At 34.1% G+C, this 26,886-nt stretch overlaps 1 protein-coding gene across 2 annotated transcripts in view; it reads left to right on the forward strand.

The window, feature by feature from the left end:
- TRDMT1 (tRNA aspartic acid methyltransferase 1) overlaps positions 1 to 26,886 on the forward strand; it is a 55,168-nt gene that overhangs the window by 17,245 nt on the left and 11,037 nt on the right. For both annotated transcript variants that reach the window (XM_059184036.1, XM_059184037.1), the window contains exons 2-8: positions 5,529 to 5,638; positions 17,281 to 17,357; positions 19,607 to 19,678; positions 20,284 to 20,349; positions 21,107 to 21,176; positions 22,977 to 23,060; positions 25,191 to 25,534. In XM_059184036.1, coding sequence (XP_059040019.1) covers positions 5,529 to 5,638; positions 17,281 to 17,357; positions 19,607 to 19,678; positions 20,284 to 20,349; positions 21,107 to 21,176; positions 22,977 to 23,060; positions 25,191 to 25,534 — 823 coding nt within the window. The remainder of the gene's footprint in view (positions 1 to 5,528; positions 5,639 to 17,280; positions 17,358 to 19,606; positions 19,679 to 20,283; positions 20,350 to 21,106; positions 21,177 to 22,976; positions 23,061 to 25,190; positions 25,535 to 26,886) is intronic.

A 26,886-nucleotide genomic window follows, 5' to 3' on the forward strand; every position in this document is an offset into this window, starting at 1 on the left:
ACCTTTTATAAAAGGGACTTATGAACACTTAGTAAACATTAGAAGATCTTGCATAAAAACCCGAGAAGTTAGGGTTTTGTCTTTTCTTTGGTAATCATTATCAATATTTGTAGTTTAACCCTTGTTTTATGTCAGAAACCACTGAGGCTGTTGGGTAACACTCCAGCCATCATTCCAAAGGAAAACCAGAGCTTCCTTAGCTAACTTCATGACACCTTCTAATCAGTATTATGATAAATCATCTGAGGAGGTCTTGCCCTGCAAAAGTATTTAGCAAGAGATTACTGGGGTTAGGAAATACCTGAGGCTGATTATCATTGTTTCAGAGTTTCAGCGGTTTTGCTTTTGTGATTTTGAGTATACCATGGTGGTGTTATTAGTACTGGTATTCTTATTAATATTGTTCATATTAGATTTTTGAGTTATTGGATATATGATTTTGCTTAGTTTTCTAAATTTTTTATTTTCTCTTAAATCAAGGCTCCAGAGGTTTTCTCCTCAGAGTAACATAGATGTGACTTTTAAGAAAAATGATGAAATAACTTTATGTGGTGACAAATGGTGATGACGCTTACCGTGGTGAGCACTGAGTGATTTATAGAGTTGTTGAATCACTGTGTTATACTTCTGAAGCTAATATTGTATGTCAACTGTACTTCAATAATAAAAATTTAAAAATAACAGAGAAAGTATTTGGTTGGTAGAAATTCACTTCATAAAGAAAATCTGGGGAGAAATCATCTTTGATATTAAAAGAGGAATTCTTGTACCTCAGAGAAAAACAATGTTGCTTTAATTTTAAAACTCCCCTGACCTCCGTAAATAGAAACTTTATATATCCATCCCTGTGGGTCTAGCAAAATGCTTGGCTCAATTACTCAATAAATGTTTTTTTGAATTATATTGATTCGGTCTAAACAGGAATTGAACCTGAAGTTCTCTTCTCACCACAAACATACACACAGACACAGATACACACACACACACCCCATCTAAACAATTGAGGAACTGTTAGGATTAGGTTCATGCCATCTGTTAGCATTAGGTTCAACTGTCAGTAATAGAGACATCCAAAATAATAGTGACTAAAAGGAGGTAGAAGTTTGGTATTCTCTCACATAAAGTAAGCCTAAGGGGAACCTGGGTGGCTCAGTCGGTTAAGCATCTGACTCTTGATTTTGGTTCAGGTCATGATCGCAGGGTTGTGAGATGGTCAGGGAATCTGTGCTCAGTGGGGAGTCTCTCCTTCCTTCTCTTTCTCTCTCTTTCAAATAAATAAATAATCTTTTTTTAAAAAGAGAGAGAGAGAGAGTCTAGATATAGTAATGCAGGCTGCTACAGTGATTCTGAAATCCTTCAGGACCTCAACTCCTTCTAATTCTTTGCTTCACCAGCTCTGTAAAGTGGCCCTTCTCTTCCTGGGCTAACATGGTGATTCGAGTGCCAGCTATTACGTTTATTTTTCAATAGTTGAAACCAACAGAAGAAAAACATCAATAGTAAAAAGGCCAGAAAGCACAAACTATCATGTTCTTCTTTCTTATACCTTTGTTCTTTCTCAAGGTCCTCCTTTTCTCCAAATTGCATGGTATTATCTGGCGTATCATCTTTATTTTCCTTTCCCTGTAAATTCACTGTGCTCCTTTTTAAACATTAATTTGGTACCTTTTTTTCTTGTGCCACCTTCCTAGCTCAGGTCTGTATGTAGATCTCAAGCAGTCCTTGTCCACTCTCTGGTTGATGGGCTCTTGTATTTAGTTAGATCTTAGTAACAATGATCTAGCATATGTCTTGACCCAGAGTAAGTTTTTTGTTGTTGTACTGTTAGCTAAACTTCTAAAGAGATTTCCAAAGAAATTGGATGAATTTTGTAAAAAAAATTTGAAACTTATTTTACATTTTATTTAATTCAGAGCAATAATTTATTTACAAGTTTTGAAAAGCAAGAATCTTTAAAAAGAAACAAGAAATACACTTTGCCAATAGGGATAAAACATTTTGCAATCATATTAAAATCAGAATCCTTTCAGATGTTTTTGCTTAGTACTTTTATTCTTAATGCTGTCACTTTGAATGAAAGGAAACAGACATGGGATATGTTCCACTGATCTTCCATTTCACAACTAGATGTCAGTGTTAACATACCTGATTAAGTGCCTCAGGTGTGATCATAATGAGCTCATTCAAGTAATTACTCACCTATATGAGACACAATCAGAAAATAAGTAATAAAGGGAAAAAATAGGCTGCTTTCATTATTTCAAAATGGATTGGTTAATTTTTTATTTACATTTTTAAAAATTGAATTTTTCCCCACCTTAATAACTATGCACCCTTAAGCTTTCTGATTTATTTGGTTAGGAAAGGCAGGTAGAGTATAAACTTGCATCCTTTCATCACTACTTCCAATCAGAGGTTCTTCCCTACAACTTTTCCAGAAAGAGTGATCAGAAAAAGAAGGGAAATTATTGCTACTCAAATATAACGTGCGTGTGTTCGGTTCTTGCCTACTTCAGTGAGAGACATTCATGAGAGCAGGAATTACACATGTATTGTCAGTGACATTTCTTACATCTCCCTAGAAGGTCTCTCTTGGTATAACTAAACCTGCCTTTTCAAATTCCGTCCTCTTGTGAAGAGGAGCATGATACCCTTTGTCCTTTCCTTATAGATCCAATCTGACAATCTTTTAACATCATCTATATGCATTTCTTTAACTAGAATGTCTTACCTCTTATACCCATGCTTCCTATTGATAAATATGCCATCAGAGTAATAACTGAAATATCACGAATAATATCCGAGTCAAACAGTAGATCACAGTGCTGAAAACACACTCCTACCCTCCACACTACTAAAATACCCGGATGGGTTCCCTTTTCCCAATTCTCTCTTCCCGGCAAGATTTACGTCTGCTGCGTGATTTAAATAGTAGAGCTCACTTATGTAAAGTTCTACTGAGTTATATTCACTTTGATAGTTTTAGTTAAACATTTAAAAAATACGTGTACGTGGTTTGATGAAGATTATTGGAGACTATAGATCTGAAGTACACAGTAGAAAATGGCAAGAAAACTTCTCTTTGGATCTCAATTTTCAGAATTCAATAGAATTTACAGTTTTGCTTATTTATTTATTCATTTAATTTAAATTTTAGTCAGTTAACATATACAGCAATATTGGTTTCTGGAGTAGAATTTGATGATTTGTCACTTACATACAACCAGGTTTGCTTTTTAAAATGGTTGTTTATAAATCTAACTTTTTCCTTAGAAACACATCCATATACCAGTACAATTCTGCTTTAAAAAGACACGTTGAATCATTGTTAGTAATATCTTAGTACATTCGTTTCTCATTGTGGAAATAACTTTTTAGGGCATGCCTTGGATCCTGGTTTTATAATAATCTAAAATAATGCATAAACAACAGGGTTTTTACTTACTGACTTTTAAAATCTGTTGTTTTACAAGAAAAAATTTTTGGTTCATCGGCTCTTGGATAGCCACCTAAAACATTCATTTGGCAGTTGCTTTTTGTAATTTTTTATGTCTTTCAGGCACACAATACAAGAACATAAAATTACTTATTGATTGTGGTACAGATTCGGCATATCACTGTGTACTGTCAGCCAGCCTGAAAAAAGAGAAAAGTTGTATTAACCAACTCCAGGCAATCCCAGATTGCAGAATATATCATGGAAATGCAAGCAGTCTTCATCATGTTAATAACAAGATAATCATATTTAACAGAAAAATAAAATAATTCAGTGAAGTTTATGTAATTCTGAATTCCCTTACAATGCTTAGAAGTAACCTAATTCTTGATCTAACATAACAGGTTTGTGATTTTGTAAAATAATCCTTATATACTGATTTTTAATTTGTTTAAAAGCCTTCTTGATTTATGTTTCAAGATTTCTCTGATGCCTTTGACAAAGATATTATTTATAATTTTATACTAAGACAAATAACTAGTTACTGATTTCTAAACTCAATTGGAGGCAGCTACCCTTTGGTATTACCAACTGGACCTCAGAGTTTCCAGTGACCTACATACAAGGCAGCAGAGTACTAGGAGATAACTAACTGGTCCTAGCTGAGTGTCTTGAGCCTAGTAGACATTCAGCAAATACTTAGAGATACTTATGCCCTTGTTTTGTCTTGGACATCATCTCTTTTAGGCCTCAATACATGGTTGTGATTATTTTCTGAGTGTCTGTGAACCTTCCTGTTTACCCATATTTTGAGAACTGAGTTTCATTTTTGATGCCTGCTACCAGAGCCCTAGCTCCTCACATCTAAGGTCATTTTTTGATATTTGGTCTACCTATGCTAACTCTTAACAGCAAATGGTTATTAAAGAAATAGCTATTTTGAGGTACTGTGAAATTTTGTAATTTTTTTTCTAGTGGTTTTCCTAAGAAGTCTCAAATACTTTTAGTTTTAAAACTTCACATCTTCTCCTGATTTGGGGCAGGGAAATACATCATTTCTTATGTATGTGTTTGGGTAAGAAGTTCAAGGGGGTGGTAATTGCAAAATGTAATAGCAGCTATGCATGTTTACATAGTTCATGTTTTGACTGCCGTAAAACTCTTTGACATCACTTTGAAAATTATTATTTTTTTTAAGAAAGAAAGAGTGGGGGAACGGGAGAGAGAGAGAGGAGGAAAGAGAATCATAAGCAGACTCCATGCCCAGTGCAAGCCCAACATGAGGCTCGATCTCATAACCCAAATCATGAACTGAGCAGAAATCAATAGTCGGATGCTTAACCCACAGAGCCACCCAAGCACCCGAAATTATTATTTTTAACAGCAAGAGGGAAGGGCAGTGAAGGCATGCTCTTGAAATTGTTTCCATTACTCTTTTCACATTCTGTCCTGATCTGTTAGATTTTTAATTTTTAGTCTATGTATTTTTTATATTTGGACACCAATTAATTGCTCATTGTAGTTAAAACTTACCTAAATCTTAAACAGTTGGATTTTATGGTATGTGAATCCCATAAAACTGTTGTTACCCCAATAAAACTGTTGTTTAAAAAACTTCCAAAACTTAGGTAAAAGCATTTTTAGTGATATTGGGAAGCAGCTTTGTATTAATGTTAAAAGGTGAGGTGCAAACAGTAGGTAATTTATTTATATAGAGTTCCAGTTGATAATGGTTTTTAAAAATATACTTCCCTTTTCTATTTTTGGTTTAACTTAGGAAAACTTTCTGTTTAACTCATTAAGTGTATATCTTAATGGAGTGAGGAAGACAAATGTAAGAGGTAATGAGTAAAATATTTAGATCTTATTTATAGCTTTAGAAATCTATTTGGAGAGATGAACCAGAAGTTGCAAATATTCCACTTCATACCTAATTCCCTGGCCTGCCTGTCCATTAGAAATCTGAGATCTAGCTAGACCATTGAGGAAGTGAGGACGTGTACTCCAAAATTCTGGATTTTGACTTCTCTGTAAAATGACCAAGTTGGTACTAAGGATGTTACATCTTAAGATATTCCATTTATCATTGCAGAAAGCTGTATACCTGCACAAGTGGTGGCTGCCATTGATGTAAACACTGTTGCTAACGAAGTATACAAGTACAATTTTCCTCACACACAGTTACTGGCCAAGACAATCGAAGTAAGTACTGTTGCTTATTGTTTTAATAAATATATGGCAAGGAAAGTGTGATTGAAAAACACGGTAAGATACTGGTTTCTGGTGTCTTCATTGGAGGGTCAATCATATATATAAATGAAAAAGTTTAGGAGAAGGGAATCAACATTTTATATTCTCTGAGAAGATGGCATGCTCTTTTTTGCCCTTATTTATTTTTAATTTTCAGTTTGAGAGAGTGAGAATGATAGGTTTTCTCTGAGAGAAAGGATTGAAATGTAAGAATATGCCTGACTCCTAAATGCATGGTTCCTTAATGATATTAAACTTTGTTGAATTCTTTACTTCAAGCAATAATCATGCAATATATATACATAACAGGAATAAAAACAAGAGAGGCAGACAGTCACTGGCTATTACTTATTGAATGCTACTTATTTTAAAATCTTTTTAAAAAAAGATTAATTATTTACTTATTTGACAGACAGAGATCACAAGTAGGCAGAGAGGCAGGCAGAGAGAGAGAGAGAGAGAGGAGGAAGCAAGGCTCCCTGCTGAGCAGAGAGCCTGATGCAGGGCTGGATCCCAGGACCCTGGGTTCATGACCTGAGCTGAAGGCAGAGGTTTAACCCACTGAGCCACCCAGGTGCCCCTGAATGCTACTTATTTTAGCAAGCCCGTCAAAATTAATGGTTCAAAGTACATTGATCAACTCTGCAGAAGTATTTAACACTGATGTACATTATTTTAAAAGTAATATGAAGTTGTGTTTTTCCTCCTATTTTCTTGTGAAAAATTTTATAACAGACTTCTCATGAAGCTATAATTTATATACAGTAAACTGCACTCATTTGTGTGTAGTTGAGTTTTGACTAATATATTCAAGGGTGTAACCACCACAGTCAAGACTTAGAACATTCATCCTCTATAGTGTTTCTCAGTGTCCCAACCCCAGGCAATGACTGCTTTCTGTCATTACAGATTAAATTTTCCATTTCCAGTATATCACAAATAAAATCACTAGTGCAATTTTTCTGGGTGTAACATTTTTACTTAGCTTGTTTTTTTTTAAATTCACCCATGTTGTTTTGCACATCAGTAAGTAGTCTGTGTTTTTGTTATTATTGCTGAGTAATATTCTATACAGTGGAATATTACATACTATAGTGTATATATCCATTCATATGATGTTTGACTTTTAAGTTATTTACAGTTTTTGGCTATATAAAAATGTTGCTGTGAACATTCATGTATAGGTTTTTGTGTGGACCTTTGTTTTCATTTCTTGGAGGTGAATACCTAGAATTGGAATTGCTGGGTCCTACAGTAGGTTTCTTTAATTTTATGAGAAAATGCTATTTACCAGCGTGTTTGTACCATTTCACATTCCCATAATCAATGCTTAAGTGTTTCAGTTGTTTCACATCCTTACAAGCACTTGATATTGTTAATTTTTAAAATGTTAGCCATTCTAGGGCACCTGGGTGGCTCAGTGGGTTAAGCCTCTGCCTTCAGCACAGGTCATGATCTCAGGGTCCTGAGATTAAGTACAGCATCAGGCTCTCTGCTCAGTGGGGAGCCTGCCTCCTCCTCTCTTTCTGCCTGCCTCTCTGACTACTTGTGATCTCCGTCAAATAAATAAATAAAATATTAAAAAAAAATGTTAGCCATTCTAGTGAGCCTATTGTGTTATTGGGATTCTTATGTGTATGATGATTTTAATTTGCATTTCCCCGATGGCTAATAACATTTTATATCTTTTCCTGTGCTTATTGGCTATTTCTGTGTTTTCTTCTGTAATGAAATCTCTGGCCCAATTTTTATTATTTGGTGTGTGTGTAATATGATCATTTCATTGTAAGAGTTAAGTGTTCTGGATTCAAGTTGTCTGTCAGAATTCTGTATAACAAAGATTTTCTCCAGTTTAGTAATTTGTCTTTTCATTTTCTTCACTTTTCATTTCCTCAAAATGCAGAGGAAATGAAATCTTTCTTTGTTTTTTGATCACTTTTTAAAATCTATTTTGATACATTTTTTGATTTCTGAGTGGTCTGAAATTTTTTTGTTTACCCCATCTTCCCCTCATTTCTTCCAGAAATTTTATAGTTTTAGCTTTTCCATTTAGGTTTATGACCCATTTAAAATTATTTTTTGTGTGTATTTTGAAGTAAGTCATTTTATTTCCAAGTGCATATAACATTATCCTGGCACCATTTTCTTTCTTTCTTTCTTTCTTTCTTTCTTTCTTTCTTTCTTTCTTTTTCTTTCTTTCATTTTCTTTCTTTTACCATTTTCTGAAATGACTATCCTTTCATCAATTTTCTTGACACCATTATAGAAAAAAATTAGGTCATACATGTGTGTCTGTTTCTGGACCCTCTCTTCAGTAGTATGTATATGTTTTTCCTTATACCTGTAGCACATTATTTTAATTATTAGAGCTTTATAATATGTGTTGAATTCAGGTAGCATAAGTTCTCAAATTGCTGTTGTTTTTTCTTTCAAGATTATTTTGGCTGCCTTGTCATTTACATTTCAATGTAAATTTCAGAATAACCTTGCCAATTTCTAAAAAAGTATCTATTTTGATTGGAATTGCACTGACTGGTTTTAGAAGAATTGGTATCTTAATAAAATGGAGTCTTCCAGGCCATAAACATAGTATTTCTCTTCAATTATTTAGGTATTCTTTAATTTATAAGAGCACTATTTTGTAATATTTGTTATACAAATCTTCCACTATGTTAATTAATTTATCCCTAAATATTTGTGGGTTTTGATGCTATTGTAAATGGTATTTTTAAATACCACTATTTTACAACTATTTCCTATTGCTAACATATAGGAATACACTTATTTTTGTTTATCAACCTTGACCTTGTATCTTGTGGCTTTGTTATATTGACTTATTCTGATAGCTTTGCTTTTTTGGGGATTTTCTTCTACATACACAATCATACTGTCTGAGAATAAGAGTTTTACTTTTTCCTTCCAATCAGTGTGACTTTTTTTCTTGTCTTATTGCATTGTCTAGGACCTTCATTACAGTGTTGATTAAATAGGATTATATTGGATATCCTTGCCTTCTTTCGGAACCTAGAGGCAGAGCATTTAGTCATTTACCATTTGGGATGATGTTAGTTGTAGATTTTTTTAGATGTATTTTACCAAGTTGAAGAAGTGTCCTTTTATTAACATTTTCTGAGAATTTTTATAATGAATAGGTTTTGAATTTTGTCAGGTGCTGTCTGTATCACATCTTTTGACATGATTATATCATTTGCCCCATTGTTCTCTTAATATGGTGATTGTATTAATTTCTTTTTTTGAATGTTAAGTCAGTATCACATTCCTGGGATAAATCCTACTTGGTCATTATCTGTCACCTATTTTAGGTAATGCTGGTTTTAGTTTGCTAATATTTTGTTAAGTATTTTACATTTAGCTTCATAGGTGATTTGTTATGGCTACTCAATGTTTCAGTATGATTTCAGTATTAGGGTTGTTTTAGACTTGTATTTTTTGGAAGAGTTTGAAAAACAAGTATTAGTTCCTTTATGAATGTTTGATAGAATTTAGTTAATGAAGTCATCTGGCCTGAAGTTTTCTTTATGAGAAGGTTTTAGCTATGAATTTAATTATTTAATTGCTATAAGGCTAGTGAGTCTTCCTATTTATATTTTTATTTAGTTTTAGAAATTTGTGATCTTTGAAGAAATTAGCCATTTTATCTGATTTGTCAGGTGTACTCATTGGATTTTTTCATATTTCCTTATACCCTTTTTCTATATGTGAACTCTTTGGTGGCATACTATAGGTCATTCCTGATGTTAGTAATTTATAAAATGCCAGTGAAGCTGGAAGCTTACCAATATTATTGGCCTTTTCAAGTAAATAACTTTGGATGCAGTTGATACTATCTATTGTCCTTTTGTTTACTACTTCGTTAATTTCTGCTCATCTTTATTATTTCTTTCTACTTACTTTGCATTTAATTTATTTTTTAAATACTTCTTACAGTGGGACTTTCGATGACTGACTTGCTTGTTTTCCTTTTTTATATAAATATATAATGCTATAAATTTTCCTAAATTTTGGATACATTCCACAATTTTTCATATGTTTTATTTATTTTCCTATAGTTCAAAATATTTTCCAATTTCTCTTCTGATTTCTTCTTTAGCCCATGTGTTATTTATAAGTATGGATTTAAATTTCCAAATAGTCATAATATTTTCCAGGTATCTTTCTGTTATTTCTGTTATTGATTTCTTATTTCTGTTTTATTTTGGTCATACTTTGTATAATTTCAGTTATTTTAAATTGTTGAGACTTGTGTTATGGCCCAGAATTCAATTTATCTAGTGAATGTTCTATATGGTATTGAAAAGAATATATTCTTTTTTTCTTTTCTTTTCTTTTTTTTTTTTTTTTGTGGGATAGAATGCTCTGTAAATGTCAGTTAGGTCAAGTTGGTTGATAATGTTCAATTTTTCTGTATCCTTACTGATTTTTTCTATCAGTTGCTGAGAGAAGGGTGCTATAATTTCCCACCACAGCTGTGAATGTGCCTTTTCCTTCAGAACTGTCAGTTTTTGCTTCATTTTATCTTGAAGCTCTTATTGTTTACACTTTATAATTTTTTTAATTGAATGACCCCTTTATCATTATGAAATGTCCCCCATTTTTCCAGATTTTATTTAAATTCTAATTAGTTAATATACATTGCAATATGGGTGTCAGGAGTAGAATTCAGTGGTTCATCACAACACCCATTGCTCATCATAACAAGTGCCCTCCTTAATACCCATCACCCATCTAGCCCATTTCCTGCTCACCTCCCTTCATCAACCTTGGTTTGTTCTCTGTCATTAAGAGTCTTTTATGGTTTGTTGTCTTCTCTCTCTTTTTCCTCCTTCCCATATGTTCATCTGTTTAGTTTTCTTAAATTCTCCATATGAGGGAAATCGTATGTTATTTATCTTTCTCTGATTGACTTATTTCACTTAGTATAATACACTCTAGCTCTGTCCACATCATTGCAAATGGCAAGATTACATTCTTCTTGGCTGAGTAATATTCCATTGTGTTTGTGTTTGTGTGTGATCTTCTTATGCATTCATCAGTTGATGGGCCCTTGGGCCTCTTTCCATAGTTTGACTATTGTTGATAATGCTTCTCGAAATGTCCCTTTTTAACCCCAAGAAGTATTTCTTGTTCTGTTAATATAGCTAGTCTGCTTTCTTATGATTAACATTTACATGTTTATGTTTTTCCATCCTTTCTTATGATTAACATTTACATGTTTATGTTTTTCCATCCTTTCAAGTTTATCCTATTTGTATCTTTGTATTTAAGTTAAATTTACAGTGGACATGTATAGTTGGGTCTTGCTTTTTTATTCAGGCTGACAGTGTCTGCCTTTTAATTGGAGTGTTTGTACCATTTACATTTAATCTTGTTATTAATATTTAATAATTACATTTAATCTTGTTATTAATATTTTTATTAATATTTTATTAATATTTTTATATTTCATTCTACTACCTTGCTATTTGTTTTCTATTTTGCCAATCTGTTTTTTGTTTATCCCTCTTTTTCTGCCTTTTGATATATTAATATTTTATTATTCTCTACTAATGGCTTATTAGGTATACCTTATTATTTATATCTATTTTATTTTCTTAGTGGCTATTCTCGGGTTTACAATATGCTTGTAAACAGTTTTCTTTGGGATTTCTGATTGAATGTGGCATAAAAAAAATAATTCCATTCTAAAACTCTATCCCTTTTCCTAATAGGAATAAGAAAAGAAGGGAAAGGGGGATGGAAAGCCATCAATAGTAAAAATAGGATTTAGCATAAGCCAAAATAAGAAAGAAAACTATAAAGAATAGTGTCTAATGCAGTGGAAATGGAACAACTGAATGAGGATGGCAAAATCACAGGCAAACCTCCACGTATCTTGTGCAGAATCCAGAAGGAGAGAATGGCAAGGGAGAAGACCAAATGCACCTGGCAGTTGGTTCCAAGTCAAGAGAAGAGAGATTTGAAAAACCCAAATCACTGGGATGAATGTGCTATCAAACCTCGACAGACTACCTGCTTGCCCTGAATCACGGGTTAGGGACAGACGTGTGCTCTTACGATAAAGGCTAGTGCAGGTCCTTCCCAGAAACAGTGTGGCCACAAAGTATCTATTTCACCTCATCTTCCAGCAAACGCCTCGATTCAGGTGGCCTCCATTACAAAATGAATAATAACGAGAAAGGAACCAGTTTGAAGCTATACTAATATTGTACTTTTAAGATAATGTATGAAATGTAAACAAAAAGCAGAATATACAAAAGAAAATTATGTTAAGAAGCAGAAGAAAACTTCACACATACATGCCTCCCTGAACTTCAGGCATTAAATCAAACATGGTGTCTTCAGAACAAGAGCTCGAATAAATACATACCACAGCTCACAAAGCAATGGTAAGACGGTAATTGGACTGGAAAAGTGTCAGTAGTCAGGGAAAAAAGAAAGTGGAGAAAAATAAAACCATTATAGAAATGAAAGTCATGTCAGAGCAGCAAAATGTGAAATGGACTGTTCTGCAAACAATCATGAAGGACAGAGCTTGAGAAAAAGAAAGCAAAATAAAATGGAAAATAAGTACAGAGCTGATGTTGCAAAATAAATGATAACTACTAGAGACAAAAACTATCTATAATAAAAATAATTAGTACCTCTGGGGAAGACAATAAAATAAATGGAATAAAAATGTTAACAGAAACAGAGGGAAGAAATTCCTAAAATAAAATCTACAATGATTCATGAACTGTAGTATTCGTGGGCCTGTATTGAAAAAGTGACTCATTCACTTAATCTAAGCAAGAAATGAATCCAAGTTGAGAACCCAGGAATAAAGCTACCATATTAGGAAAGAAATTATGTTTAGAAACTGGCTAAAAATGTTGTGAATCTTTGCAGTGTAGAAATAGTAATATGATTGACGTAGGAGAAGAAAGACTCAAAAAATCTGTTTGAAAGATAAATGAAGCTATGGTTTTTAGGACATTATTTGATGTTACTGTTAGAAGCTTGTCTGAGCTGAGAAACATAGAGTAGCTAATTAAAGCACGCAAGACAAAAATGAGAGAGTAAAGCCCTTATCACTTACTGTGGTGATATAAGCACATCTGTAAAGTAAGAGAAAAACGCCTGGGCCTCCTGTTCCATTTCCCCAAGCCACAGTGCACTGGGGGAGAGCGGGTGTGTCAGTACAGATGTGGGGATCAGCTTACCATCTGGGGCACTCCTGGCCTTGAGGGGAATTGTAAAGGAGGAGGGCTAGGAAGGGAAAGTGCTGAGTATCAGCCAGAATGGGAAGAAGGGTCTTCCAGAGTTCCACCGCCTTCTCCCATAAGGAGGACTTGGCAGAGCTGCGTGCAGCGGACCTCTGCCCAAGGTCTCAGATAAAGAGAACTAGACATGCAAATATATGAAGAATGTGCTGGCTAGGGCGCCTGAATCCTTGACTACAGCGGCCCACAGAAACTCGATGTGCTGACCGTGTTCCAACTCTGGAGTGTGAAGGGTAGCTCTCCTCAAGGCCTGCCGGGAGAAGCCTTTGTAACTGCCCACAGTCAGGCCCGAAAAATCACAGAGAGGGTTATAACCAGGAGCAGGACTCCTTGGGTATAAAATAACTAGTAGAATTAAACTGAAGTCTGTAATTCATCTAGGTAGAAAATGAGGAATTATTAGTCACTATTATATAAACTGCACATGTGTAGAAACCTTGTCTGGTGGTTTAATGTTGTCACAGACTCAGCACAGTGCCTGGCATATATAGTAGATGCTCTGAAATGTTGGTGGATTACTTTCTGAACGTTGTTGAATGAACAACATATTGTGGCTAAGAACACCGACAAATACCAGGCAAAGGGTCACAAAGGATAACAGTTTCAAAATAGGTATTAGAATGGTTTCAAAGCAAGAGCATTTAAGAGTCATAGAAACTTACTTTATAGTGATGATTAACACAGTCCTCAAGAAAGATCTGATTGTCGTATTTATGCGCAAGATAACGTCAGAGTTCATGGAGCAGGAAATGGTAGGAAATATCTACTCAGTTTTTATTGGATATATACTGTGAGTCACAAAATAGAAAATCATTATCTTATGAATATAAATTCATAAGTAATTCTAAGTAAAATATGATCAAATAATCAGAAGTACATCAAAAGAATAATGTAGCATAATTAAAATGGATTTTGTTTTGGAAAGTATAATAGTAATTTAGCACATAGGAATTCTATTACTGTTATTCAACATGTTAATAATTGGAAAGAGCAAAACTTTGTATTAGAAAATATTTGACAAGGGGCGCCTGGGTGGCTCAGTGGGTTGAGCCGCTGCCTTCGACTCAGGTCATGATCTCAGGGTCCTGGGATCAAGTCCCGCATCGGGCTCTCTGCTCAGCGGGGAGCCTGCTTCCTTCTCTCTCTCTGCCTGCCTCTCCATCTACTTGTGATTTCTCTCTGTCAAATAAATAAATAAAATCTTTAAAAAAAAAAAAAGAAAATATTTGACAAAATGCACTTTTCCAGTTGGTTTTAATCTCTCAATAAAATTAGGACAAATGCATTCTATTGCAGATGTTTATGTCATTTACTAGCTTTGTGTGTATGTGTGTTTATATTTCTGTTTAAACACAAACATGCACATGTATCTCCAAACCAGTAGCATGCTACATGGTAAACTTTAAAAGCATTCTTACTAAAATAATGAACAAAACAAGGCTGTCTACCTCCGGCACTGTTATTTAATGTTGTTGTGGATTGTTAGGTAATGTACTCATGTGGGAGAAATAGCATATAAATATTAAGGAGGATTCTAAAGAATAATTGTATAGACCTGGAAAACAAAAAATATACTATCCTTAAAAAGAGTATGAGGAACAATTAGTGCATTTGAGAAGGGGGTTGTTTACAAAAATACGATAGCCAGTAACTTCCTACATATACAAACAAAGACATGTTAGAAAATATAATAGAAGAAAGTTTCTATTTCTGGTACAAATAGGAAACTTACAGGCACTGACAGATACGTAACAAAAAAATATGCATGACCCACATGGGAATAAAAGATATTTGAAAAATTGGAAGTCTGACTGAATATTGTACAAATTTTAGTTCCCTTTAGATAAACTAAAATTTATTAGAATTGTCAAATGTTGTTTTCTAACCTACTAAGTTTTTCCTGAAGTGTTTATGACAATTAAATATAAGCATAGCCAGGAGACTTTGTGCAAAAAGAAGTGATAAAGCTAGTAGCAAGGCCAGTAAAACTGCTCATCAACATGTGATAAACAGTGCTACCACACTGAGTTGACCTTATGTCCTCTGAAAGCAAAGGGGTTTTTATGACTTGTATGGCCAGGTTATAGAAAAAGAATAGATTTCCATTGGGTTTCAAATATCAACTTATTAAAGATAATTTGTATATCTCTATAACTACTTTCTTGAATTTCAATTTAATGCCTTTGAATGCCAGGTTAAATAAAGTTGTGAATGGTTTGAGTAATTATTTCTTGTATACCTGCTCTATCATTTGAATTATTATTATTATTTTTTAAGATTTTATTTATTTATCAGAGAGAGAGAGGGGGAGAGAGCGAGCACAGGCAGACAGAATGGCAGGCAGAGGCAGAGGGAGAAGCAGGCTCCCAAGGAGCCCGATGTGGGACTCGATCCCAGGACGCTGGGATCATGACCTGAGCCGAAGGCAGCTGCTTAACCAACTGAGCCACCCAGGCATCCCTCTATCATTTGAATTTAAAAAAAAAAAAAAAAAAAAAAAAAGTCACTATTTTGAAGAATCCTTTAAAATTGTAATTTTTTATGCCAAACTATATTGGAGGCAGTAGCTCTGTTTACTCCCTCCAGATTCTAGACAAAGGATGTTCCTGATGTAAAAGATTGTTGTTTTATTTTTACTTTAGTTTTAGAAATGTAGCTTTAATCCATCCATATGCAGTTAGGACATCAGTAAGTTGCTGATCACAACAGCCCTGTGCTGACAGGCTCTCTGACTTGAGTATGACGTGCTGTCTGATTGAATTGCTCTGCCCCATGTTTTCTGACAGACTAGTCAGTGTATGATTTGCACATTGTTTTCCCGAGGACCCAGGGATTCAGAGGTACTGCAGGACCTTTTCAATATTTAATTTTGTTTTTATGTTACATATACATCTAAAACTATTTCAAAGCCTGTGATTTATAAAAATGATAGACACATACATTCAAACTTTTAATACAGTAGAGACAACCAGTGTGTTCCCCAGGTTAATTCACTCTTTACAGAACTCAGAATAAAGCTTGTCCTGCCTTATTTATGTCCTTGAACTTCTTAGAAGTGTGTCATAATTAAGAAAGTTGTGATTCTAGTCTGGTTGCTTGTTTCTGGCTAAGCTTATATACTAAGAGTGTTGAATGAGAATTGGAAAACCCATGACTTGTTTCTGTGTGCAGCAGACCCCCTTATCCACGTGGGAATACATTCCAGGACCCCCAGTGGATGCCTAAACCCTCACATAGTACCACATTCTGTATATCTATCATGTTTTTCCTATATATAAATACCTATGATAAAGGTAATTTATAAATTAGGCACAGTAAGAGATTAACAATAATGATAAAATAGAACAGCTATAACAATATACTTTATAACAGTTCTGTGATTGCAGTCTCTCTCTCAAAATACCATATTGTACTCACCCTTCTTGTGATAGTGTAAGGTGACAAGATGCCTACGTGATGAGGTGAAGTTGGGTGAATAACGTAGGCATTGTGACATTGGGGTTAGACTACTGATGACCTGACCATAAGTCAGAAGGAGGATCATCTGTTTCTGGACCCTGATTGACTGGGTTTGACTAAAACTGGAAGGTGAAACCACAGATAAGGGAGGAGCCACTATACTGTATTTATCTTCTGATATATAAAATAGAAGCAAAATAGCACATTTTTCAACTGCTTTGCCCAGTAGAGATTATACTGATTAATCTTATCTGTTACCTTTTGAAGTTTTTTGACCAAACACAACTGTAGAACAGTATAATCATTGTGGATATCTGAAAATGGGACCTTTTTTCATTTGGCGATATTTTAACAGAGACCTACATGGAAGGGATGGTGACTGGTCAGTATATCACATTTCCTAAATAAATATTATCACTAGAGAAGTGTTAAAAATTTTCTTAGGCCTTATGCTAAAAATTTATTAATTATAAAATGAAGTTCTCAATGTTTGATTCCAGAAAACACAGTGGTGTTAGACTTGAGGTGTCACAGAGGTGCAAAAAACACTTAGGATTCAGGAAATTAACATTCCAGCTCTGCTTTGGCCAGTTCTGAGTCTTGGAGGAAGTCACTTAGTTTTTTATAGCTTCGATTTACTTCTCCAACTTCCTTCATAAGATTGCTTTGGAAAGTTAGTTTAACTGAAGTTAATTTGAAAAGTGTTAACTGTTATATAAACTTGTGAGTATTATAAATAAAACTATTAAGGGTTATAATTTCTGATATATTCAGTTATAATTAGTTAACATTTTTCCTTCTTCCCTCTTCTATGAATCTTTTTAAATGTTTTTCTCCCAAATGTTTGTTCCTTAGGGCATTACACTAGAAGAGTTTGACAAATTGTCTTTCAATATGATTTTAATGAGCCCTCCCTGTCAACCATTCACCAGGTATGTATAATAAATATGTCTCTGTTGAGGAAGAGTACTTATGAGGGATTCATTAAATCAAATTATACCATAGTTTCAAGCATGGACACTTTGAAGACTATTAGCTGCATTTCATAATTTTGACAATTTTCATAAATAATTCCTTTTATCTACTGATTTTTATAATTCAGTATTAATCATAAAGGAAATAACAATTACTACCAAATAAGCAAAGCAGTCTGGTCAATAGAAGATAGGCAGAGACTGTATGGACCTCTTTAATACCTACCTAAGATACAGTATTTATTTCTGACCTAAGTTAGCTTAAATTAATCAAACTAATGAGTATTCAGGAATATTAATAAAGTAAATTTTCATAATATTCAATTTCTAAATTACTTAACTGTAAAATTTAAAAGCTAATCAAGAATGCATTTGTGAATTTTATGTTTCTCAGAATTCATATGTACACTAATTCTGACTTTTTATAGCTATTTTGTAGTTCATTTTTTTATTATATAGTATTTATTTCTGTGTTTCAGGGAATTATATCTTAGATGAAATCTTGACAAATCACTTTGATTTAGATATTTTTAATTATTTTAAATAATAGTAACAATCCTCTGTCTTACATAGAGTATGTCATTTAATTTAATGAGCTTATGGGTTAGGTGTTAATGTTATCATCATTTTAGAGGTGAGAATCTGAGGCACAGAAAGATTAAGTGACCTACAATTAGAAAATATCAGAGCCAGGATTTATCAGCTATTTTATATGTTCCTATGTAAATGTGTAAGATGATTTTAAGTGGGATATCACATGTAATGAATATTCTCATTTAAATGAATATTCTCATACGTAATTTCCATCTAAGTTTTGCTTTATATGAACAACTTTAGGAAATTAATTCCCCAAGGATTATTGTGCACTTATAAGCCAGGTATTGCTTTTGATACTGTAGTTCCTATCCTCAGGGAGCTTACAGTTTAAGAGAATGACTGAGAAACAATTATCATAATGTGATATATAATATATAATAAATGAATACTAGAAGTGCCATGAGAGCATAGAGGAGAAAATGGCTTGCTACATACCAGGAGACAGGAGTTCTTTGAGAGGCAGTATCTGTGCCTGAAAGTACATTGGGAATTCATCAGAGAATACAGAGAGCATTCCATGTAAAGTTGCCTCTGAACATATGTGAGCATATGGCCTGTTTAACTGCAGTAAGTAGGATGTATAGAACAGAATGTAGCCCCAGAACTATGTAGCCTCATCACTGCTGCACTGGGCCCCCTGTGTCTTCCCTACCACCAGCAGCCCAACTCCAGCTGCTGATGGCAACAGTAACTGGTTCTGTACTATCACTGTCATTGCAATGCTGAGAGGAAAGGGACATGGTGAGATGAACCCACGATTTCTGAGGTATCTATTCAAGTCCACTCTCAGTGTCCCTCAGATCCACAGATGATTCTGGCCTTGCTAGAAAGTATGAGGGAACTGACAAGTGATATCAAGTAACTCATCTAAGGCAATGAAGCTAGGGAAGTACCCAGTCTTAAACCCTGTCCTCTGTTTCTACTACCCAGGCCCAATCCAAGTCTACATTTCTGCTTGATTCTTGATCACACTGAATCTTACTTATAAGATCTAATTGCTAGTCTAGACATCGGCTATTTACATGTCCCATTCTGACCTAGTTAGTCTAACCAAGTTGTAACTCCTGCTTGTAGAATCAAGCATTCAGGTTATGTTCTTACTTTTTGCATTGGACGAAACTGTCTTGGTTTTACCTACTATGGTCTGCTTAGGTGGTGATTAGTTATCAATGCCATTACTCTATGTTGCTACCCTACCCAACCAGCTCATTCATCTGAACTTTTGTTTTCTCATGTGGGACAGAGCAAAAGATCTCTTCAACCAATTGTGTGTGTGTGTGGTATGTGTGTGTCTTTTCTAAACAAAGTGATTTTAAGAGGGTAATTGATTTTATTCTCTATTGATTATTTTGTTCTTCTTTGCCTCATATAAGTCATCTGGCATATTGTTTTATAATAAGCATATTTATTAGATAAGCAAGGCTTTTTTCATTTTAATTAAGTGAATAAATGCATTTTGTTCTTTATAGTAACAAAGATGGTCATACTTTTTGTGGAGACCAACTAATTTCAGTTCTCTCAGTTTTGATGTTTTAAAAGTGATTAGGTATCTTTCTGTAAGGAAGATTCTTGATGAATTTTATTTTATTTATACCTTCTTTATCCTTTAGAATTGGCCTGCAAGGTGATGTGACAGACCCAAGGACAAATAGCCTCTTATATATCCTGGATATTCTCCCAAGGTAAAAATTTTGTACAAGCTTACCTTAAATTTAAAACTTTGGATTTGGAAGAATGTGATATTTGTCATTTTATAGAGATCAGCAGCTTATAGTACAGATACTGTGCACATCATTTATCTTCTGCCATGACTGATAGAGTAACTGCAAGTGTTTGTCAATTCCGTGGTTGCCACTGTAGTGAGTGACAGGGAATTACAGTCTAATAGCTAAATTCTGTCACCTCTCCTTATAGTATTGATGCAAGTGATGCTAATGTTGGTGAATGCTGTTGCCCAAGACCTGGAAACTTGTGCTAACCCTAGAAGCTGCCATTCTATATAAATGGCAGCCCTTTGAGTTGTACAGTTCAGAGCCTCTGTATGAACCCGTGTTTTCTGATAAATTTCAGTGGAAATTAACATTTCAAATGTTAACTTAAGTAGCTATGCCATTTTCATGGGGAAAATGAATAAAATATAAGTTGTCTCTGTCCTCTATAAAATCCTTTTATAAAAAAGAGAGTGCAGAAAATTACTTACCTTATATCTCCCACAAGTAAGGATTTTCTTTACTTCTTACTTCTTAGTAATGGCATGATTAGAATTGTATTTTTGTTTTTGTTTTAGATTACAAAAATTACCGAAATATATTCTTTTAGAAAATGTTAAAGGCTTTGAAGTATCCTCTACAAGGTAAAGATGTATTTATTATTTGGATTGTGTTCATCTTAGACTTGGCATATTGTAAGAGCCATTGTGAAATAAAGATCTTAAAAATAAACCATATATTCTGACATTTTACATATATATTTTAGTCATTAATACTGATTTTGACGAATATATACAAAGTTTCAAAAAGTTAGATTCACCTGATTCTCATTCTGATGTGTTTGAATTTTTGCAGAATAAGCACTCAGTTTTAGCTGCTAATGTGCTGCCTGTTTCTTTGGACGTAGAAATATTCTTAGTAAGAAATGTTCCTGTTGATAGGCATTTTCTGTCCTGCAGTTAGGAGAAGTAAGCCCTGGGTCAGAGCGCTTTCAGATGGTAGCCCAGCCAGAAAGTATTCGTGTCCTTGAACTGGCTACTGTCTGATCATTGCTCCCCCATCTGATTTGCTACATACAGATAGAGGCCCATCCCAGTAGCAAATTTAACATCAGTAGGCTAGTGATTCCAACTCTGGATAGAATACAGCCCCAGGTGGGATAGATTATCTGGCAGCTTTACTTATTTATAATAGAAATCATCCCTATCTTTTTTTTGAGAAATATAATTTCTCAAGTACTGGACTTAATAATTATGACCTAGGGTCATTCAGTTTCTAAACAATTTAGGTGGAGATACAGTTTTCACATAAAATGAAGTTACATATAATTTTTTATATGAGAACCCCATTTCCAACTATTGGGTGAAAACTTTTCTTTCATCTCTTATTTTTTCTTTTCAGAGACCTATTAATACAAACATTAGAAAATTGTGGTTTTCAGTACCAGGAATTTCTGTTATCTCCAACATCTGTAGGTATCACAATTATTAATTTTCCTATACATTTTCCTTTCCTTTTTTTTTTTTTTTAAGATTTTATTTATTTATTTGACAGAAAGAGAGTTAGAGAGGGAATATAAGCAGGGAGACTTGGAGAGGCAGAAGCAGGCTTTCCACAGAGCAGGGAGCCCCACACAGAGCTCCATCCAAGGCCCCTGGGATCATGACCTGAGCTGAAGGCAGTCTAATCTCTTAACAGTTGAACCACTCAGGCGCCTCCCTATACATTTTCCTAAAGTGAATTTGACTCAATAAAGAAAATAGATCTGTTTTGAATGATATTATACTTAAATCTTGAAATTGTTCAGGCATGGGTCTTACTTTCTAAAGAATATTGTACAGGCATATAGATTTATTTATATATATTTTATGGAAAATATTATATAGCTTGAAGAGAAAATATACATCTCTCTTTCTTTTAAAAGATTTTATTTCTTTGTTTGACAGAGAGAGAGCACAAGCAGGGGGAAGGGAAGGCAGAGGGACGAGCAGGCTCCCTGCTGAACAAGGAGCCTGACATGGAGCTCGGTCCCTGGGGTCAGGACTTGAGCCAAAGGCAGACACTTACCGGACTGTGCCACCCAGGGGTCTCGAGAATATAAATTACTTTCGCATAGAAAATAAAGGATAGTTTGTTTTCAAAATCTGTCACATTTGGTAGTTCCAAATCAGGTGTTCTATAGTTTGATAATAATTCAGAATCATCCAAAATACAAAAACAAATGAACATATAACAGTTTTCTAATTAGTTTTTTGGGGGGACATACCATTAAAAATGCAAACACCATGAAATCTTGCCATTTGCAATGATGTGATGGAGGTAGAGGGTATACATGCTAAGCAAACTACGTCAGTCAGAGAAAGACAAAGATCATATGGTTTTACTTATATGTGGAATTTAAGAAAGAAAACAAATGAACAAAGGAAAAAAAGACAAACCAAGAAACATACTTTAAACTGTAGAGAACAAACTGATAGTTGCCAGGGATAGGATGAGTGATGGAGGGACGGGTTAAACAGGGCAGGGGGATTAAGGGGTTCCGTTGTGATGAGCACTGGGTATTGTATGTAAGTGAGAAATAACTAAATTTTACATCTGGAACTAATAGAACACTGTATGTTAACTATACTGGAATTAAAATAAAATAGAATAAAATAAAAAGTAAAATGCAAACATTGCTTTTATTTCATGAATATGAAATTGAAGTGCTTATGAGCATCACCATTTATTTTTTCTTTTGTCATTGTGTTTGTTAGCCTTTTATTATCGTTAGCCTGTTATACAGTTATTTGCCCTGAAATTAAAAGAAAACCCATTTCAAAAATTAGATGTACATGAAGTATGGAAATTGGCATTATGTGTGATCTCATTAAGTTTATTTCATAGTTATTGCCTTCTAACTTTTAAAATTTAGTGCATCCTCCTTTTTTAATGAAGTGAGGCAATAAATAGCCAGTAGCTATATTTGAATTTTATTTTTTATGATTATTATTAATAATGAATTTGAGAATATATAACTTATTATCTGGGAAATAGAAAATGAAAGTGACTCAAAGGCATATGACTCATCAGATTCAATCTCTGTTCATTCAAATAAAGGTACAAAGCACCAATTTAAAAGGTTTAAGAATTTGCTACAAAAGAGTCTTCCACATATCAATAACAGATTTTTTTCTGGCAGAAACTAAATGCATGCCTGTATGAGTTTTTCTGATAGGTGCAATAGTTGATGCAGATCTCTGTAGTAACTAACTGCTCTGCTTTACTCCAGCTTGGCATTCCAAATTCAAGGCTCCGGTATTTCCTTATTGCAAAGCTTCAGTCAGAACCATTACCTTTTCAAGCCCCTGGTCAGGTATTATTATTATTATTATTATTATTAATCTATTATAAGTGTATCTCAGTCTGCTAATTTTTTCAAGAACTAATTTGTGGAAGCTTACGTGTCTCCTATTGAGCCTATAATATATACCATGGCCTAGGTCTATTTCCTAGAACTTTTTCCTCTCCTGATGATGTTTTTATAGTTTTAAATAAGATAAAAAACACCTTTTCTTTCATTACTAGAAAAAAAATGTAAGTTAAAAGTTTAAAAAAAAAAACTATCATCAGTGCTGTTATCCTCCTTTTCCGCTATCATTTCCCCTTTGACAATTGGCTATTTTGTATCTGTCATTTTCCACCCAATACAAGCCACTGTTTTTTTTTTTTTTTTTAAGTTTTTATTTATTTGTTTGACAGAGAGAGAGAGAGCAAGTAGGCAGAGTGTCAGGCAGAGGGAGAGGGAAAAGCAGGCTCTCCGCCCAGCAGGGAACCCGATGAGGGGCTTGATCCCAGGACCCCGGGATCATGACCCAAGCTGAAGGCAGATGCTTAACCAACTGAGCCACCCAGGCACCCACCATTGATTATTTTTGATAAAATTCATTACACTGTCCTAACAATGGCTTAACAGTATTTTAACACATTGGTTGCATTTTCTTTGAAGTCAGTGCTATTTAGCCTTCATTGATTAAAATATAGTGATTCGTACAAGCTAGAATAAAATACTCAATTGCTAGATAGGATCTCTAATTATGCAAGCACCTGTACATCTTTTTGTCAAAATTGCTATGGAAAACAGAATTTCAGTGATTTAGTGAAGCTCTCCTAAGTCATGTCCTACTATTAGGGGGTCAGTATTGTTTGGATTCCTTGCCATACGGTACCAGAAATCTCCCCTTCCATGGTGGTCAATTCCAAAAACAATATAAACAATATAAAAATATATAAATATATAAACAATATATAAATTCCAAAAACAATATAAATTACCAAAGATATTAGCATTAAAAATTCCTGGAACTATTTTTCTTTTACAAAATAGGACATTTGTTATGCATGGTTACCTATTTTACAGGACAAGGTTTTCCTATGGGGCTCATGAGTAGAAATAACCTTTCAGGGTAAAAAGGGCTTTCCTTTTTTGAATTACTAGTTTTCCTCTAGATCATGGGTATATTCTAGTTTTTCATTTTTAGTGAAGGAGTATGGCAAAGTTTGAACCAATGCACACTTTTTGGAAATGTTAATGTTACTTTCTTTTTTTTTTTTTTAATGCTGTGCCTTTTATTCCCATTACTTATTCATACCTAATGTTACTTTCTAAACTTCTTTTTTAAATATGATACTGTATATTAATAATTCAACAAAGAAATAGGAAGTATACTGAATATAGATACAGCATCATATTTGAACTTCCTATTGCTTTGTTGAATGTTTTTATTAATAAATACAGCAAGCAGTAACTCCATGGAATAAATCAGTTCTAACCTGATGACACTATAGCTATATGATGAAAAACTTACAATAACTTGTGCACATACAAGTGAATCACAATTCCTGTTTTTAATGACAACTCTATAAAGGCTAAAGACATTTTTTGCATAATGTTGACTAGACATTATTGGTCATTCTTTTTCTTTTAACACCAGTTCTCACCGATCAGGTCAAACATATTGGAGGGATGTTCTTGCCAGTCTTTTATATATATATATATTTTTTTTTAAGATTTTATTTATTTACTTGACAGAGATCACAAGTAGGCAGACACACAGGTGGTGGGGGGAGGGGAGAAGCAGGCTCCCTCTCTCCTGAGCAGAGAGCCCGATGCAGGGCTCGATCCCAGGACTCCAGGACCATGACCTGAGCTAAAGGCAGAGGCTTTAACCCACTGAGCCACTTAGTGGCTTTTTAAAAGATTTTATTTATTTATTTGACAGACAGAGACCACAAGTAGGCAGAGAGGCTAGCAGAGAGAGAGGAGGAAGCAGGCTCCCTGCTGAGCAGAGAGCCTGATGTGGGTATCTTAGGACCCTGGGATAATGACCTAAGCTGAAGGCAGATGCTTTAATCCACTGAGCCACCCAGGCACCACCCAGGTACTCCTTTGTCATTCATTTTTAAGAAAGCTTTTAACAGGCTGTTTATTTTCACTTAACGCCAGGTACTGACGGAGTTTCCCAAAATTGAATCTGAACATCCAGAAAGAAATAGAATAGAAGCAGAAAATAAAATGGAAAGAAAGAAAATTGAACCAAATATTTGCTCTGATAAGAGCAGACCGTGTTCTGGAAAAGAGACCATTCTTTTTAAGCTCGAAACTTTAGAAGAAATTGACAGGAAACATCACCAGGACAGTGATCTCTCTGTGCAAATGCTAAAAGATTTTCTTGAAGATGATGTTGACATGAATCAGTATTTTTTACCGCCAAAGTCATTGCTGCGATATGCTCTTTTGTTTGACATTGTGAAGCCCACGTGCAGAAGGTCCACGTGCTTTACCAAAGGGTAGGTTTTAAGGAGACTCTGAAATGGGTTATTCAAAACAACCAGGTTTTTATGGCTATCATTTCTTTCAGTTCTTCTCAAAACAAGGAGCATTTTACAAAATGTTTCTGCTGGAATGATTTTTTTTTTTCCTTTTTGCCCTTAATTGCCTGCTTTCGTGTTCCAATAGAATGCACGAGTGAAAATTCCTTCTGGCAGAACATTATGTGCACAACCCACAAAAGTGCTCATAAAACACAATGCCATTTGTTTGGTGACCTTCATAAGAGCTTAATTACCCGTGGTGGAAACATGGTTTCTGTAGATATTGAATTGCTACTTTTTAGCACCTTTCTTTTCATGGCACATCACACCTCAAAAATTTATGTCCACTCTCATGATCAATATATAAGAAGAAATTAAATTTTAATATCTAGAAATAAAGTTAAATAATCTGGTGCATATTAAAGCATGCTTAAATTTTATTCAGTTTTTTAAAAAATAAGTAATATATTTTTATGGTTCAAAATTCAAAGGTTCAAAGATTGTGAGGCTCCTTTCCCTGTCTATCTCTTGCTCATTCAATTTTCTTCTTACATGCAACCAGAGATTTCAGTTTACTGTCTTATCTTCCAAAGATATGGTGTGTGAGGGTGTATTTAAATACACATGTATATTTTACCCCTCTTTTTTAAGTAAATGGTAATATACCGTATGTTAATATGTACTTTTTTCATACACAGTATAAACAGGATATTATAACATATGAATACATAAAGAACTTTCCCTTTCTCATGGTATATCATAATGCCTTTTATTGGCTACCTTTGGGTTATTTTTTGAATGTTAATATGTTTTTCATCAATTTTTTACAAACCTACAAAGAAGGGGAAAGTTAAGCCTTTCCAGAAAATTTTATAAAAGATCCCTAGCTCTGCTTTGTTAATGTCACTCAACCTCATTTGATGAATAATTGTATGATTTGAAACTTCAGACTTTCTCTTTTCACCCACTAGTTAGCTTTCATGCATGCTATGTCCCAATACAAGCATACCAGATTTATTCTGATTTTATCATGTTCTGCCCTTGTACTTCCAGGGTAACTGGTTTATTGCTTTGCATTGCCTTAAAAGACTTTACTCAGCTGTTGTCTGTTTCCAAGGATGATAAGACAAGACTTATCAGTTTGGTAATAAAAAACAACCTTGAAATTCGTTTGTAATTATAAAGATGGTATAAAGGAAGCCTTACTATAAAAGTCTATTTTAGTGTAGATAATATAAACAGGCATATACACATACACACCCATGCATATGAGAAAACAGACTTGCAAAGTTATTTTTCTATGGTGTGCCTTTGTATTTTAAATTGAT

The sequence above is a fragment of the Mustela lutreola genome, chromosome 8 (genome assembly GCF_030435805.1).
Source record: "Mustela lutreola isolate mMusLut2 chromosome 8, mMusLut2.pri, whole genome shotgun sequence".
Taxonomy (NCBI): domain Eukaryota; kingdom Metazoa; phylum Chordata; class Mammalia; order Carnivora; family Mustelidae; genus Mustela; species Mustela lutreola.